We start from the raw sequence: 18,428 nt of genomic DNA, 5'->3' as shown, positions 1-18,428 counted from the left end.
GACAAGCAATCTCTAGTGGCTTTTTTCTACCTCCTGTGGCTTCAGAATTCCCTTTCCACCCTTCTGTGTTCTTCATTGTAATCTTTTTGATCATGAGCCCCTCTCTTTCTAAAATAAGTTCATTTACTTTGATTACTACCTAAAACTCTTCTATGAAATCAGCCTCATATTTAACAGCTTACTCAAAGACATTTCAATGTTTACAAGTTCCAACTTCAATACTTCCAAAATAAAATTCATCTTACTGGCTAAAGTCAAACCTTATTTCAAATGAATTTAACATCCTGTACTTTATCAATTTCCCAGAATCCCAATCAAAATAACAATCTTACAGTGCCTGCTTTGGATACTTCAGTGATAATCCAGACCACAGACCCTCTATGACCTGGTCCTTCTCTTCACCAGGGTCACTTCCTCACACTCCATGTGTCCTATGCTCCAACCGTATATGCTAAAATTCTGACTAGGGCACTGGGGAGGTGTCGCTGAGACCAAGTCTTGCCATGTAGTCCTGGGTGGGCTGGTACTTACCATGGCTCTGACTGTCCTTGAATTTGCAGAAATTTTGTTTCAACCTCCCTAAATGCTTGGCCAGATTTCCTGCCAACAATTCTCCAAGTACACTCTTGTACGTTTTACAATCTGGTTATAGAATCTGATGCAAAATAAAATCAGTCAGTCAGAGGAATAATAAATTACATTACATCTGGAGTAAAATGTAACTGACTGAAATATCAAATAAATGTTGGAGAGATTTGAGCTTAAATAAAAACTCAAATCTATAATCACAAATTTGGGAATCACAATTAAAGTGTTTGTTAAGTCTTAAAGAGGGGAAAGCTGTATTAATAACACAATCTTGGTGGAAAGCAAGATTCCTCTTTCTGTTTTCATTTTACTAAAATAATTTCAGTCTGGATAAAACAAGTGATATTCATGTTTAAGAAGTCACCAGTATATATTGTGATTGTTGGGATAACTAAGTTCTCTCCAAAGTGGATCTCGGTACTGTTTTCCGCATTCTCTCATGCATGTGGAGAGATCCCTCAGTTTGGATGTTTATCACCCATAGGCACATCAACTTGGGAGCCACCCCAAAGGTCTCAAAGCTCATTTGAGACAGCACAGAAGGTAAACATCTAAACTAACTGAGAACCAGATGTTAACAATGAACCATGGGGGGTGGGAGGGTGGTCTAGAGGACCTGCATACAGTACCAACCAGTGTGGTAGGAAAAGAGAATGAGCACTAACTGTTCCCCCTCCAGACCTGGCAGGCTGCAATTTTTATAGAAGCTAGAAAGAATCCTTCTCTAACTCTTTCTTTTACTTTTTTCTTTATATTACTTTCAGTACTTTTTAAAATTTAAAACAATCCCTTTTTTGGTTTTTTATGTATTATTGCTGTTTTAACAGTCCTGGAGATTAAAGCCCAGAGCCTTGAGCATGCTAGGGTGATCCAACAGTGCTATGTTACCTCTCCAGCCTCTTCTTCCCCCATCTAACACATTTACCTTGTTTTGTTTTGCTTTTTTAAACTTTGTAACCAAATTTTTATCTTACTCTTTTCATTCTTCTCTTTACCTTCTTCTCTCTTTGATTCAACTCTACCTTCATAGTATTAATTTCATAGCTTATTCCACATTGCCCCCCTTTTGGTTAACAGTGATACAGCAGTCTTTAATGATTTATTTTTTATTATATTTCTATATTTGGTTTGCTTGGTTGGGTGTTACTGCTGTTACCACCACTGGCTTTCTCCTCTAAACAGTACTGGGAATTGAGTCTTCAGGAAAAGGTTCCTCACTGAGACAGTCACATATAAACCTAAAGCAATATATATCCCAATAACTGCATAATCATAGCAGAAAAACAACATGAAAAAGAAAGACATCAGAATCCCTTCAAAATGAAATAAATCTTCAATAATCAAATTCAAAACTATGGAAATGGCTGGAATGTTGGGGACACGAACAAACACATGCACATGTGCTTTTAAAAAATCTACTTTTTAAAATGTTCAATGACCTCAAAGAGGAATCAAATAAACAAATAATAGAAGTCAATTTAGAACGTGGACAAGAAATTCGGATAATTCAGCAAAGACATACAGAATCAAAATACAAACAGCACTAGGGCAATCCACAACAGGAGCTACTAGTAATGAAAAGTTCAAGAAAATAAGATACTCAATGAAAAGGGTTGAGAATGCATTCAGACAGCAATGGAATGTATCGTCATCACAACTTTTAATATCTCCAGGATGTAATAAGAATATAAGTCTTTGGTATAGAAGGAAGCTATAGAGCTAGGTGTGATGGTACATGCCTATATTCCCTACACCTGGGAGTCTGAGGCACAGGAATCACCACAGTGAGTTCCACTCCAGCCTATGCTATATAGCAAGATCTTATCCCCGAAGAAAGGAGTAGAAACTGTAGCAGAACACTCTCTAAATCTAAGGAAAAAAGAAATATCCAAATATAGGACACATTTAGACGTGACCAGAAATCCTCCCATATCATCTTACAATTACAATGCCCAGATTCCGGGGGGGGGGGGGGGGGGGGGGGACAGAATTTACATCTTCATTACTATGGGCCTATCAAAATAACAAAATATTCAATAGAAATCCTAAAGGCTAGGAGATGCACTAATACATTTCACATCCCGAAAGTAATTGCCACAATTTCTGTATCTAGCAAAATTATCTTTGAAAACTGAAGGAGGAATTAAAGAAAAAAGTCCACAATGAGCATAAAGCAAGGCAATGACGCCAAGGCAGCGGTGCACACTTCCAGCAGCACCACACAATGAGGGAGACAGACGACCACTAACGCTCAAAAATAAAACCTCACCGGGAGAATAAACAAATGAGAATTAGTAAAGGATCAAACTCAGTATACCAGCAAACATCTAAGGTGAATAAGGTAAGGTTTTATATTTCAGTTGAAACACATAGATGGGTTTGGTTTAAAAGACAAAAGCCAACTGTATGCAAGAAAATCACCTTACCAGTGCATGCATCTCAAGCAAACAGAGAACCCAAGAGTAAGCAGGAATAGGTTATACTTGTACATTAAAAAGCAGACTGTAGGGTGCTGGAGAGACGGCTCAGTGGTTAAGAGAACTGACTGCTCTTCCAGAGGTCCTGAGTTCAAATACTACAACTACATGGTGGCTCACAACCATCTGTAATGGGATATGATGCCCTCTCCTGATGTGTCTGAAGACAGCTACAGTGTATTCATATACATAAAATACATAATTCTTTTTAAAAAAAAAAGCAGACTGTAACACTGAGTGTTAGCTATTTGTCAAGCTATGACTGTAAATATATAAAATTTTGCATTCAGTTTCATCAAACACTACTTTGTCTACATATTACAATATGTGACTTCAATATTTCTCTTTCATGACAGATTACCTAGACCAAAAAAAAAAAAAAAAAAAATCAACAAAAAAACTTTTGAGTTAAACTGTACTATATATCATATGGATTTTTTTTTACAGAATACATGCGGCCATAACTGATTACATTTTAGGATATAAAATAAGTATTAGTAAATACAAAAATACTGAAATACTTTCTTTTATCTCTCCAAATCAAAATAAAATCAATACCAAATGGAACTACAGAAAATATACAAACACACAGAGAATGAACCTGCAAGATTTTAAAGAAATTGAAAGAAAATAAAAAATATACTGCAACCCAATATAAAAACGCATTACAGCAGTTGAGATAAGGCAAAAGCATTGTTAAGAGGAGATTTATACCTACGGTTGTACATATCAAAAAACCTAAACACCTCAAAAGAATAACCTAATGATTTATCATAGTCTGGGAAAAACAAAACACAAAATTAGAAAGAAAATCAAGGAGGAAAGAGAGAAAATGGAAAGCAACAATAAAAAGTACCAATAAAAACAAAAGGCTCACTCTTTGAAAAGTTAAACAAGATTAGCAAACCCTTATATAAGCAAAGATGATAACCTGAATTAATAAAAGGAAAGGCCAAAAAGGTATCTCTTAAAAAAGAATACCAGCGAGATACAAAGGATCATTAGGAATATTTTGAAATCTTGTGTTCCAGTAATTTGAAATTTTTAGAATAAATTAACAAAATTAGGCTGGAGAGATGGCTCACTGGTTAAGAGCACCAACTGCTCTTCCAGAGGTCCTGAGTTCAAATCCCAGCAACCACACGGTGGTTCACAACCATCTGTAATGGGATCTTGTGATGTGTCTGAAGACAGCGAGAGTGTACATATATAATAAATAAATAAATCTTTTTTTTAATGACCAGAATTGACCCAAGAATAAAAACAATAACAACAAAAACCTCAAAGATCAACAGGAAGCAGTATTACAAAAGTAATAAAAAAATCTCAACAAGGAAAAATCATGTGACCGGATAGTCATGGCTGCACTCTACCAGATCTTTAAAGAACATCAATACTCCTTCATCTGTTCCATAAAATAGACAGGGAAGGAACACTACAAACTTATCTACTAATCCAGCAGATAGAAGAAAACAGTAAGAACAACCAACTACAGACCAATTTCCTTAAATTAAACAAAATAAACAAAAAAGCCACATTAAAATATTTGCAGACTAAACAAAAATACACTAAGAGATTATGATCAAATCTGTTTCCAGGAATGTAAGAGCAGCTCAACATACACAAATCAATAAATGTAATATAACAAACACAAGATTGGGTGGGTGGGAGAAATCAATGATCCTAGAAGAAACCGAAAGAGCCTTTGACAAATTCATGTTTGTTCATAAAAGTCTGTTAGAAACTAGTGATACAAAGATCCTATTAATTAATCATCATTAATATAAAGTACCTCAAAATATTAAGATTACTTACAAAAAAAGTCTATAGCCAACTTGATACTGATGGGGGAAAAACTGAAAGCATCAAAAATGAAAAAGAACTGTCCCCTCTTCCCCAGCACTCTGAAAGCAGAGGCAGGTGGGTCTCTTCAAATCTGGTTTGTATAGGGAGTTCCGGGCCATAACAAGATTTTAATCTCAAAAAACAAAACACCCCAAAAGAAATAAAAATGATATAAACAGTAAAAAAAAAAAAATCACTCATATTTGCAGGTGGCATGATTCTATACTTAAAAGATGCCCAATGCTCCACCAGAAAACTCAAGATCTAAGAGAAATTTTAGCAAAATAGCAGGATATAAAATTAATACACTAAAATTAGTAGTCACCTGGGAAATGTACAACATTATCTACCAATAATGAATGTTGAGAAGGAAAAAAAAAATCAGGAAAAAATCTCATTCATAATTGCCTGAAATCAAAGCACCACCACCAACAAAATAATAATATACTTAACTAGATCTTGATGATGAAAAGTATGAACAATAAAGAGAATGAAAGAGTCAACAGAAGATGAAAAGATTATCTATGGTCCCATGGTCAACATGGCATCTACAGACTTAATGCAATCCCCATTAAAATTCTAACAAAGTTCTTCAGAAAAAAAAATTTTAATCAAAAAAGTCATATGAAAAAAATAAGCAAAGTAATGGAGACAAATTATACTGTGAAGTGGCTGTCAAAAGGCAGCAGGCTTCAAGTGCACAGTAGCCAACGGATAAGAAGAGAAGACCCAGATATAAACCCACATAGCTAACACCATGTGATTCTCACTGGGGCTAAAACATACATTAGCAAAAAGGCAGGCTCTTAATAAATGATACTATGAAAACTTAGTATATATAAGGCTGAAACTAGACCCCTATCTGTCACTTTATGTATTAAAATTAATTCAAAACATATCAAAGACCTTAGTTTAAGATCTGAAACTACTAGAAGAAAACAATTTTAAGAAAGAACCATAGGAGACCACTTTCTAAACAGGATTCCAATAGATCAAGAATTGGTAAATGAAATTGCATGAAATTAAAAAGCTTGTGTGCAGCAAAAGAATTAATAGGCAGTGAGTCACATCTTTAGTACTAGCACTCAGGAGGCAGAGGCAGTTCAAAGCCAACCTGGTTTACTTAGCTCCAAAACAGCAAGGAATACCTACCACAGCGTTTCTCATCTTTCCAATGCTGCAACCTTTAATTCAGTTCCCCGTGCTGTGGTGACCCCAATCATAACATTATTTTAATTGTTACTTCATAACTATAATTTTGCTACTTTTAAGAATCTTAATCTAGGTATCTGTTTTCCAATGATCTTAAGCAACCCTTGTGAAAAGGTCACTTAACTCTCAAAATGGGTCACAATCCACAAGTTGAGAACCACTGACCTAGAGAAACCCTGTCTCCAAAGTTGGAAAGACAGCTCAGTGGTTGAGAGCATTTGCTGGTTTTGCAGAGGACCCAGGTTCAATTCCCAGCACCCACATAAATGCTCATTACCATCTCTAATTCCAGTTCTAGAGGATCCAATTCTGGTTTCTGAAAGCTCCAGGAATATTGGTAATAAATAAATACTTTTTTAAAAAAATGAAATCATTATCAGAATGAAGAGACAAAATAGAAAAAAAAAATCTCGCCCAAGCAATTTACCTAATAAGTGGTTAATATCCAGAATATAAAACAATATAAAACAAAATAACACACACACACACACACATACAATCAATAAATGTGCAAATGAACAAAACAGTTTCCAAAGAAGCACAAATGGCCAATAATGAGAAAAAAATGCTCAATATCTTTGTGTTGAGTTTTTGTCTGTACCAAAAGTGTAGTTGTCTACAAGTGAATTCTAACATTTACCAGCTTTTGTTGTGCAACCCTTGCTCCTTAATTTAAAACTATTGGCTAAATAAAAATGGCTACACAGCCAACTACTGGAGGGATTAGAGATTGGTGGGTTTTGTGTTACTTGTCTGAAAGTTGCAGAGGAGGGAGAAAGGTATAGCAGAGAGAGGAGGAAGCCACCATGGTCAGGAGAAACAGCAAGTATTTGGGGCATAGGGAGGTAACCAGGTCAGCAGTTAGAAAAGTACATTAGGGGTTACGCCTGGTAACTGTCCAAAGACAAATAAAATAATCATAGTTCAAATCTCACTCATCCATAAGCTAAACAGGGATAAGTTTAAATTGGGAAGTGAAGTCAAATCTATAGTAAAATTCCATTTTATCCAGTCAGAATAGCTATCATAAAGAACAACAATGAAAACAACAAAAAGCTGGCCAATATGTGGGAGAAGGTGCACTAATGTAAGCCACTGTTATGAAGGTAAATTAATCCAGCTACCATGCAAATCAATATGGAGGTTACTCAAAAAGTTAACATATATAGTTTACTTTCCAAGTATACATCCAAAGGAATGAGGGTCTGAAAACAGGAAAAATAATTGTGTTTATCACAACACTATTTACAATAGCTACATTCTGGGAGGAAATGGAGAGTATCGTGCTATGCAAAATAAGCCAAACTCAGAAAAAAATAATATGTTTTTTTCTTATATGTAGAATTTAGATGGGGGAAAAGAAAGCTAAGAAAGATTATTAAGTCCATGGGAAAGCAAGGATCAGCAGGGTATGACAGGACAGCAATGGGAGAAGTTGAATACAGTAAAAGTGCTTTCTATGTGCACGTGTGAAAATATCACAATGACATGGGTTCATTTGCACAGCACATGCTAATGAAAATATCAAAATGAAAAAAATGTTCTCACTCCCATCCTATTTCTCCTTTCATACTTAAAGTTCTCAGTTTGTGATAATATATTTTATGTACATTCTCAAAATTATAGCACCAACTAACTAAGTGTCTCGGATGTCTACATCTCTTCCTTTTGTAATATGCCCTTCTAAAACTTGCTTCCATGTTCCAAGTGCTGATATCGCAGACACCATGCCCATTCCTGTTAAAGCTTAAAATGTAGTGATTAAGTGCTGGGTGTCCCAAACCTCTCTAGGATATCGTAAAGCTCAAAAACTATGTTCATACATACATGTACAATCCTGCTGAAATTTGACTTTATTTGCAGGAGGCTCAGCTTTTACTGTCCATATCTAATTTCTCAGCCTAATATTCAAAGTACTTCATAACAGTCACTGTTAACTTGGCCATTCTTTACAACTACACTTAGCAAGACTGTCTCATTAGCCTAGTATCTGGCCTACCACCTTACTTTTCTCTTGACATTTTCAAGCATAACTATTTGCTTCTGACATTGGCATATATATACTTTTGGTGAACTTAAATTAGTTCACTTGCCCCAAGAGTTTCTATCTAACTAGAATCTGATGGATGCTGAACATGTTATCTCCATCTTTTATGGAATATGGTACGTATTACTTTGTATGACACATTATTCAAAAGCCACTGATACAAATGAACTTTTAATTTTCAATTGTCCATTACATTTTCACTTAATATAATCTATGTTTTCCTTCAACTTCTATATATTTTACACTTGAAGTAACTCACATAAAGTGCATTTATGTAGCCTTCCCCCCTCTTTTAGCTAATTATTACCCTTTAGGGCAGAGATTATGCCTCTTCTGTCCTGTTTACTCACTCTAAGACAAAGCAAAGAGAAATCTAGAGTACCTGAATATATGAGCATCAAAGTTTTTCAGCATCTTATGTATTTTGTAAATATAATTAAAAGGTATCTCAAAGTTTTAGTCACTGTTCTATTGTTGAAAAGACACACCATGACCAAGCCAATTCTTATAAAAGAAAGCATTTCATTGGAGGTTTGCTTACAATTTCAAAGGCTTAATCCATTATGGTGGTGGGGAGCATGCCATTTGTGTAGCAGCTGAGTAGCTACACCTTGATTCACAGGCAGAAAGACTGGAACTGGCATGGGCTTCTGAAAGTCAAAGCCCACCCCCAGTGACACAGATCCTCCAACAAGGCCACACCTCCAAATCCCTGTAACCCTTTCAAACAGTTGCACTCCCTGGTTACTAAGTATTCAAATGTATGAGCCTATGGGTCCTTCTTGTCAAACTGCTGCCAAATATTCTCTCTTCTTTTTTCCCCCTACTCATAAAAAGCCTTATCATGTTCGGTTCTCAGTAGATTCTTGATCAAGTGAGAATTTATACTATGCAAAATAAGTTTGCTATTAAGTTTTTATGTAGATTTTTAATACATTCTTTAAAAATGCATACATTGTAACCACACACAGTTCAAGGCTACCCTGGTGTACAAACCAGGTTCTAGGCTAGCCAGGGATACAAAGAGACCCTGCCACAAACTGCCCTCTCCCAACATTGATGTACATGGTGGTACACATCTTTAATTTCATTGCTCAGGAGATGTCTGTAAAGGAAGATCTCTGTGACTTTGAGGCCAACTGAGTCTACACAGCAATTTGTGGGATAGCCAGGGCTGATACCAACCACTGACCTAATCATTACACATTGTATACAATATTTTTAATTTATATCTTATAATCATTTACCTAATAGGGCCCTAAAATTTAAACATTTTTACATGAGAGAGCAGTATTTTTAAAAACCTACATATTAAATACAAGTTTTAAAAAATGAAATCTAAAATTAAAACCCACAACCCTTTAGTATTACTGCAAACAAAATTTACCTCCAGTTATAAACAAATTCTGAAAAACAGGAAAACACTATTCCACACTAACGTTAAGTAAGCTTCAGATGCAAATAAAATGGTATAAGTATTTTTAAGCTTTTTTTGCAAACTCTTAAGCATGCTACAAGAGTTTATGGCCAGGGTTAGTAATGTAGCTCAGTGATGGACTGTCTGCTTAGCATAATAGACACATGGTCTGGATTTAACCCACCAGCCCTATACAAGACACACAAGGTTATGACCAACAGATTAATGCAACATGAATAAACCTTTACAAGTAAATAGACATTTACAAAGTATTTGCAAAATACATCAAATGAGACATAAAAGGCCATATGCTATATGATTCCATTTAAATTAAATATCCAGAACAGGCAAATTCATAAAAAGTAGACTATTGATTGCCAGGTATAAAAAGTTGAAAAAGACTACTAATGGTCATGTGGTTTTCTGGAGTGGCAAAATGTTCTAGAATTAGTGGTGATTACAGTTTTGTGAAAACACTAAAAAAAAAAACACTTATTTTAAGAGTGTAAATTTTATGTATAAAAATTCTAGCTCAATTTCTTAAAAGGTTTATTACCAAGTTGGTGGTGTGCTTGCCTAACACATAAGAGGTCCTAGATCCAATCACTCACTCTCACACACACACACACACACACACTCAGGGTAGGGGGGGTGAGATTATGACTGCTGTGGCCCTTTTCTGTTAAAGAACACTGTTTAATATGAGTATCATTTCTGGAGTTTTCTCAAACTCATCTGAATTATGGGTTACAAACTAGTTTCATGCTAGTATTCGCTGCTGTCACTGGTAGTTACCACTTCCTAACATTTATATAGATTTTCCCTAACAATCTGGACTTCTGGTATCATAAAGGAAAACAGAATTCCAGGAATACTGGACACACCTTCACAACAACAAAGGCCCAGGGCTAAGCATCAACTAGCTTGCCTGACAGTAAGGTCATGACCTCCACCTCTCCCCATCAGTTTCTACAGACTGAAGCAAGGGCCAGTTGCTTTTTAGCTTCAGAAATGGGAAACCTAAACAAAGACCAACAACTTTCCTTAATAGAACATAATGCTAATGATTTAATTTTCATCACATAGGGAGAAAAAATAGACAGTGATAACCTCAGGGGAAAAATCCTGCCACTGTTACAGATGAATATTATATAAACCAAAGTGAAGTAATTCAGGAAAAAAAGTTCATATCTACTTTTACCAACAGAAAACAAAGTTTCATTTTACTAACAATTTAAAAAATAGTTTCATCTACTCATAGGCAGAAAGTAATGCAATAATTCTTATCCCCTTAATTACATGCTACCACAAAATAAATGCTGGCATATTCTGATTACAGAATGGATGAGGACAATTTCCTTTATTTGCTTACTGATTTTTTTATGTTGTCACTATGTATCATCTTATATGTATATGTGTTTGTGTTCCTGTGGGTACATGTGTGCATGTGGGGGCCAGAAGTCAAGCCCCAGTGTTACTCTTCAGGAGTAAAGTAAGGAGGCTAGACTGGCTGGTTAGGAAGCCCAGAGATTTCCCCGTCTCTGCCTCCCCAAGGCTGAGATTACAAGCATATGCCACTGTGCTCAGGTTTTTCTGAGTTTTGGGAATCAAACTCAGATCCTCATGCTTCTGTAGATGGTGAGCTCTTTACTGACTGTGTTATCTCCCCATCTCTGATTTTATATCTTTACCATGTAGAACTATTCTCATACTTTAATGTTGAAGAAAATCCTTACTCATATCTAGCTTTTTTACTATTCTTTGCAAGGTTAAAAAAATTATACTACTTTCTATCTCAAAAGTATATAAAGCTGTATCAACTACCTTCCAGGTTTAAAATCCTGTGTACATATCCAGATCTTCTTATTCTTCCTCCAAACACTTTGTCTAGCTGTTGTGCTTTTCCTACAAATGAAAACATTAAACTATTGCATTCCACTTCATTTCTATCATCACTTATAATGTCTTGTAACCTATCAATGCATAAACTGATTTCTAAAATAAAAGTGTAATTCCCTTTACACTAGGCAAAACTCAGTTCATCTTTCAAAAGAACTAGATGAGCCAAGTATTTAGTAATACAGTAAGTCTCCCCCAGCAAGGCCATCTCATTAACTTACTCAAGTATTCTCAAGTTTACAGGTGACATGTTACAGATCAACTGCACCTCTGGGTATTAACAAATCACATGAAGCTGAATCAGTGTACGAATGCTTCAAAACTGTAGTTACTAAACACTCAAATGCAAAGATGCAAACTGATTTTTATTTTTTATTCATGGTTTTTATAAAGTAATGGTCTACCAAATACCTAACACACACAATGACCAAATCACAAAATAAATTTCCAAAAGTGAAGAAAGGATGAAAAGCAAATATGCAGGTACAAAGTGTTACAAGAGTAGTAAAGATTAGTTGAAAATCTAGATCTTGAGTTTCATAGTATTAACTATATGGGAATTAGATGATTTAGGCTTGAACTCTGCTTGTTATTAAGTTTGTTTTTTTCTGACAGAACTTTGTGCAATGAAAGGTTTTGCTGTATTTAATACAGTAACCAAGAGTTACCTGTGGCTAGTGAGCACTTTTGAAAAGTGACTAGCACAACTAAGAAACTATGTTTTTTTTAATTTTAATCAGCTTAAAGATTCTATGTGTGGCTAATGTAACATGTTGGACAGTAAAGTTATTCACACAATTTGAAATATAAACTTATCAACCACAGTTTTTCAGAGTATCATAACCTATTGTTAATATCAACTAAAATTCTGCTGATACCAAATGATACATAAAGACAGCATTCAGCCTAAATAGAATATTCACTTTTGAGAATTAACATTAGCTAGATTCAGAACTTAAGTTTTAATTGGTAGAAAATTACATAAACCATTAAGCTTTTCCCTATCATTTTTGCTAAGCCTGTGCCCACTTTGTGAATGGTTTCCCAATCCATGCAAGTAACTTTCCCTTCAAAACTGTTCAATATCTCCTATTCAGAAAAACAATGGCAAAATAGGTACTCAGCATTAATAGGTTCCCCTGACTCTAAATTCCACAAGTTAATTTCCCTTTTCCTTAGGAGAGACAAACGCTGGGGAGCGTCTTCATCTCCTGAAAGTCTTGATTCACCTTCCCACCTTTTTAAGGGTAACAAGCGTTCATTCAGACATAGTTGCTATTTCATTGGTAGATACAGAATTATTTTTCCCAGCCCACAAATGTCAGTCCTTTGAGCACTTCAGGTGTTCTTTGACAAGCTCTTCATAAGTCAAGAAAACTAAATCAAGATGGTGCAGAATATGCCAAGAGAAAACGAATCTGGGGATATGCACCGTAACAACTAGTCTCCTGCAGAATCAATCCCGACTGGTGGGTCTGCTTTCTTCTGCCACCACCTCTCTGCAGAGACAGTGCAGTGGACCGTGAATCACCCCACGAAGCGGAGCCGAGAGCAAGGTCGTGACCCCGGGTCACCGCCGCCGCCAGCCCCGCTCCTACTCAGCGCCGCAAAGCCACCTGTTAGGCCCGAGCCTCACCTGGCAGGAAAGAGGAGGCGCCTACCCGGCAGCGCGCCGGACGCGAGGGCGGCGGCCGCGATCCCCCCGGCGGCACGTGGGTTTCTCGGAGCTGGGGCTTGCACTGACAGGCGGACAGCTCGCACCGCTCCCGGCCTGGGACACCCTCTTCCCTCGCTGCCACCGCGCCGAGCGGGCGCCCGGGCGGCCCATGCCGCTGGTCCACCCTCCTCCGGCTCCTCGGTGGCGCGATCCCGCCCCGCCGCCCCTCACCTACCTGGTCGCGGAGTTTGAGGAACGCCATGGCGGTCGCCGCCGTTCCGCCACTACCCGCGCCCGGCGGGTAGGTGGCCGGCTACGTTGAAGAGAGCGCGGGCAGGGGGCGGCGCCGCCTCCCCGGCCGCCCGCCGCCGCCGCCGCCGCCGCGAAGAGCCCCGCCGGTCCCGCCTCCTTCACCGAGGACTCCCGCCCTCTTTCTTCCGTCCTTTCTCTCCCTCTCTCCCCCTCTCTCTCAGCCACCTCCCACACGCAGCCGCCGCCTTCGCCGCCGCCTCACACCCCCTTCCCGAAATACCCCGGCAGCCCCCGCCGCCGCGCCGCTCCAGCCCGCGGCCGCGGCGGCATCCAAACTCCACTCCACAATATTACCACCACCGCCCGCCGCGATTGGCGGCCGCGCGGGGGAGAGGCCAGAGTAAGCCGAGCGCCCATTGGCCACGCCGCCGCGCTCACTCGCGCCCAGGCCCCGCCTCCCCGCCGGGAGAGGGGCGGGGCACAGGAAGCGGCGGCGCGCGGAGCGGGCGGGCCAGGTGGCTGGGCGCGCGCCCGGGGCGCGGTGGGAGGAGCCGGGGCTGGAGGTGTAGGCACGGAAACTGGGTACCGGGTCACGGCCCGGGATGGCACGTGGAGGTGGCGTGCACCAGCTCAGCTCAGTCAGGTGCGGAGAAGGCAGCCGGAGGCGATGCGAGCGAGGGAGACCTGATGCTGATGCTTCCATCAGAGTAGCGAGGGCAGCGGGGAACCGGACTCGCACGTGGAGCGAGAGTGAGAATGCCTCGGCGCCTTTGGGGGACATGTGGTCACCAGGGAATGGGGGGGCTGCTGGCACGCGGGACTGAAGGGCGTGGTCTTCATAGCCTAAACAGGTTGTGACAGCCGAGCATTTCTCTCCAAAGCGCCCCTTTCAATCTTGCATGTGTTGGTTTTTCTTTTTCCTTTTCTTCTTTATCATCCAAAGGGTTTTGCCTCCCACTCGAGAGAAATCAATTTTTTTTTCAAAAAGATGTGCAGGATTTCCAATAATAAATAGCATCCTTGGATGGAGAAGAGGAATGACTCCCTCGCCCTGGCACACACACCCACGACAACCCACAGCTCAGAAAAGGCTTTTCTTTCTTAGGCAACCGCACACTGTTACCATTCCAGGCTTGTGTGGGAGAAGATTGTTGTTCTCCTGTGTCTGTCAGCCTGGGCGGCTCCAGCCCCTGATTAATAAAAGGTACAGATGGTTAGAACACAAACGTCAGATATCGGACTTGGTTTAAAAAACAAAAACAAACTTCATCTTTTCCCTGCATTTGGTGTGTCTCTTGGGACAGACTTTATTTAGAGAATCGATTTGAGACTAATGGCAGTCTAGAAAAATGGGGATCTGTGCCAGGACTGTCAGTTTATTAGAATGCTGCTATTTAAAACAACTCTTTAGCCCCAGAAGAACAGAAAATATCAAAGTGCAAGATCAAATGCACTAAGAGCCTTCCCCTATCTCTTAACATAACTATGCCATAATTCTGAAATAATCCCTTTTCTAAAATTACATTTTTACCATGGATGCTATTTGCTACTTTAAAATGGAGGAGTTCTCATGACTGATGGAAGAGGCTTAGCCAGAAAGAAAGAAAAAAAAATCCTGCTTTGCATTTTCTTCAGTACCTAATTTCTTTCTGCATCAACTCTGGCAGATGAAATGAGGGTTCTGTCACCCCATGCCTCTCTATCAGTGCACTGAAGGGGAATGGGTTAGCGGTATGAAAGCCTTTGGCTTCTCCAAAACAAAGGTGTTGTGACCACATTACTACAATATTTTGTGATTTTAATTGTCCATGTGCTACAGCAAATCGAGTTTTACCTTCCTCGAGGATGAAAGATTTACTCTCTTCTATATGTATGCCTTTTTAACACTGAATGCTGACTCAGCAATTAATACAACTGAACAAAAACACCAATCCTCAGTAAACTCTCCTCTGCGTTAAAGTTCTAAAAATTTTAAAGCACAATAGGTATTTGATTAGGAACACAGCACAGACTGACTATGGGGAGCATACAGTGTTTTAGAGGGTATGGGTTGAGATAATGGACCAAACATATATTTCAGTGTATTGGGATTGAAGTGATGAAAATTTCTAATGAAGAGTAATTGATAGAAGTATTTTACAGCATTCCATCTCTGCACTAGAGAGGGTGTGATTATGCTGCATAGGTGCTTCAGTCCTAGGTGGGCTCACCTTTCTCCATGTTGAGTACTTTAACATCTTAATATTACCCAGCTTAATATTACCCAGCCCACTTGTATCACACAGTCAAGCAAGATAATAATATGAAAAACTGGGAATTCTTAAGGACCATTCAAATTCAATATTAGTATTATAACAACTATTATTTTTATAGCTGTTGAGATAATAACTATTGATTCTGGAAAAAATAGAAATAAAACTTTTACATAAGTGAGCAATAAATTGAAAATATTTGTGTTCAAGTTTTAGTAACATTAAAATGTAGTTTTCTTCCTGCATCTGTTAAAATTATAAAGAGCTCAGCCAGGTGTGGCAGCATATACATTTTGTCCTAGCACTTGGGAGTAATAGGCAGGTGGATCTCTGTGAGGGTGCGGCCATCCTGATCAACATAGCAAGTTCCAGACTGGCCAGGAGTCTACATGGTGATACCCTGTCATTTATAGATAGATAAGATCAGTCTATAGTCATGAAAAGTACTACCTACATCATAGTAACCACTGGGACCACGCTAGCCAGAAAGCTACATAGGGAGACCCTGATATTAATTAATAAATAAAATAACTATATTCCTGGAAAGTTCTACCTATATCATATACATACACATAACCAATGGGACCAAATACAAAAATGATGCAATAAAATCTCTCATCTTACTCTTTTTTTCTCCTCTTTTCCTTTTCTTCCTCTTGATTTTATAACTGAAAAACTAGTTTATCTGTCTGAAAAACCAGTTTACCCAGAGCGCAACTTAGCTTCCTTTTCCTTTGCTTTCAACATCAGTGATAATTTTCTGCCAGAAATCTAACCTTTTGGTGGATCAAAATGGATGCTGTGTGCAAAGCTTGTGCATACCCATTTTTCACATTTCACATTCTATCTGGTTTACAAGGCCTGCACAATAGGCCTAATGCTAGCTACAAGAGAAGCAGAAAACGAGAATTCTGAATGCTGAATCCAGGGAGATGAAATTTCTAACCAGGAAGTTATCCTACAATAGAAGGAATATTTAAAATATATGACAGTCTTGAATATAATAAACTGTTACTGACACGAATGCATAACATTTGGAGATACCAAAATTAGGAAAATTATGTAACTTCCAAACCTATAAAGGACAAACATAGTCTAAAGAAAACTTAATTAATAAATCAAGATGATAGAGAAAGAGAAGCCTGGCATGGGGTGGGGGAAAGGAGCAAATTAAAATCATGACAAATATTTAACTTGATTATGGAAAGAAGTCCAAGTATATTAGTTAGTCTAACCTTAAATATTAATGGGTTACACCTATCTATAAAGCATGATATTGTATACATTCACATTCAGACTCAACTTAAAAAAATAGCAGCTATGAGTAGCTCGGAGTCTAACTGGGCCATGGCAAGGATGTTGTAACATGGTTCTCTCCCCTAGAACAGAGCCAGCAGGGTGTGGGCCTCCATGAATGTCGATGGTTGCTGTGGGCTGGGTGGAAGTAAGGCTTGTTTGTATTAAAACAAATATCATTTACTTCAAGTTCCTTCCTTTAGGAAATATTCTTCCTGCCAAGGTTATCAGGAAATGTTCTCCCTGCCAAGCTTAATGACTCCACTGTAACTAGAAAAAGTTGAGAGTGTGTCTGTGTCTCAGCAAAATGGTAAACACTGAGACTTTCAGAACAACTCTTAAGGCTGTGAGAAAGAACTCTGAAAACATGAGTTCAAAAATATATAATTTCTCAACTATGCAACATAGAAAGATATGGTATGAATCATATATAAGGAGCTTCACAGATCTAAAGGAACAGAGGCAGCTGCACTATAAACCAGCTTGTCCAAAAGATAATAGTGAAGGAAATAAAAAGATTTAGGGAGTGGTAGTCACAGGGCAAGATCCACCACAGATCTTGCTATGTTGCCCAAGTTGGTGTTAAGTGGCTATTCACAGGTGCAATCCCACTACTGACCAGCATGGGACCTGCTCCATTTCAGACCTGCTTAAGTAAGCTGGTAGTTAACCCCACCCCACTCCTCACTCCCTACCCCTCACACACCCTCATCCCCCTTTTCCCAGGAGGTCACCATATTGATGCAGAACTTAGTTCATATACCCAATCAACATAGCGCACTACAGCCCAGTAGTAGTGAACTCCTGAACTCAAGTGTGATGGTTCACATACAACTCAGCCCAGGGAGTGGCACTATTAGAGGGTAAAGATGTAGGACTCTCAGCTCCTCCTGCACCGTGACTGCCTTGATGCTCCCATGTTCCTGTCTTGATGGTAATGGACTGAACCTCTGAACCTGTAGGCCAGCCCAAATTAAATGTTGTCCTTGTAAGAACTGCCTTGGTCATGGTGTCTGTCTACAGCAATAAAAAAAACCCTAAGACATCAAGTGATCCTACTGTCTCAGCCTCTGGAGTAGCTGGGACTACAACAAATGCCACCACACCTGGCTCCCTTTTTCTGCTCTCCTTTTTCTCCAACCCCCAGCACTCACTTTTTCCATAGTGTCCTTCACTTGATCCCCTACTCTTAGAGCCCCACTCTAGGTGCCACCTATGCAGGAGCCTCCCATTGCAAGATACAAAGACAAGAGATAAATTTGAGAGGACTGCCAGTGAATACTGCCACAGCCTTTTTATACCCCACAGTACTGTAGGAAGCAAAGCCACAAGCTAACAGAAACAATTGTTAAAATATACCCAGGTTGTCTTTTCTTATCCAGAGTCCTCCCTGTTCCTTCCACCAAGGTGAATAGAACCTTCAGCCCCTTGCCTTGAGCCTCAGATTTATCTCCTCTAATCCCTCCATGCCTCAGCAGGCCAGAAA

The 18,428-nt window shown here is 39.0% G+C and overlaps 1 protein-coding gene across 1 annotated transcript in view; it reads right to left on the bottom strand.

Moving 5' to 3' along the window:
- Positions 1–13,635, bottom strand: part of ANKRD28 (ankyrin repeat domain 28) — a 114,156-nt gene extending 100,521 nt beyond the window's left edge. The window contains exon 1 of the mRNA XM_080926926.1: positions 13,378–13,635. Within this exon, the coding sequence (XP_080783052.1) occupies positions 13,378–13,404 (27 nt within the window). The 5' untranslated portion in view covers positions 13,405–13,635. The remainder of the gene's footprint in view (positions 1–13,377) is intronic.
- Positions 13,636–18,428: the final 4,793 nt, after the last annotated feature.

The sequence above is a fragment of the Micromys minutus genome (assembly GCF_963924665.1).
Source record: "Micromys minutus genome assembly, chromosome: 12".
Lineage (NCBI taxonomy): Eukaryota > Metazoa > Chordata > Mammalia > Rodentia > Muridae > Micromys > Micromys minutus.
Note: the sequence above shows the minus strand (reverse complement) of the source record. Positions and strands in the feature narration are given on the sequence as shown.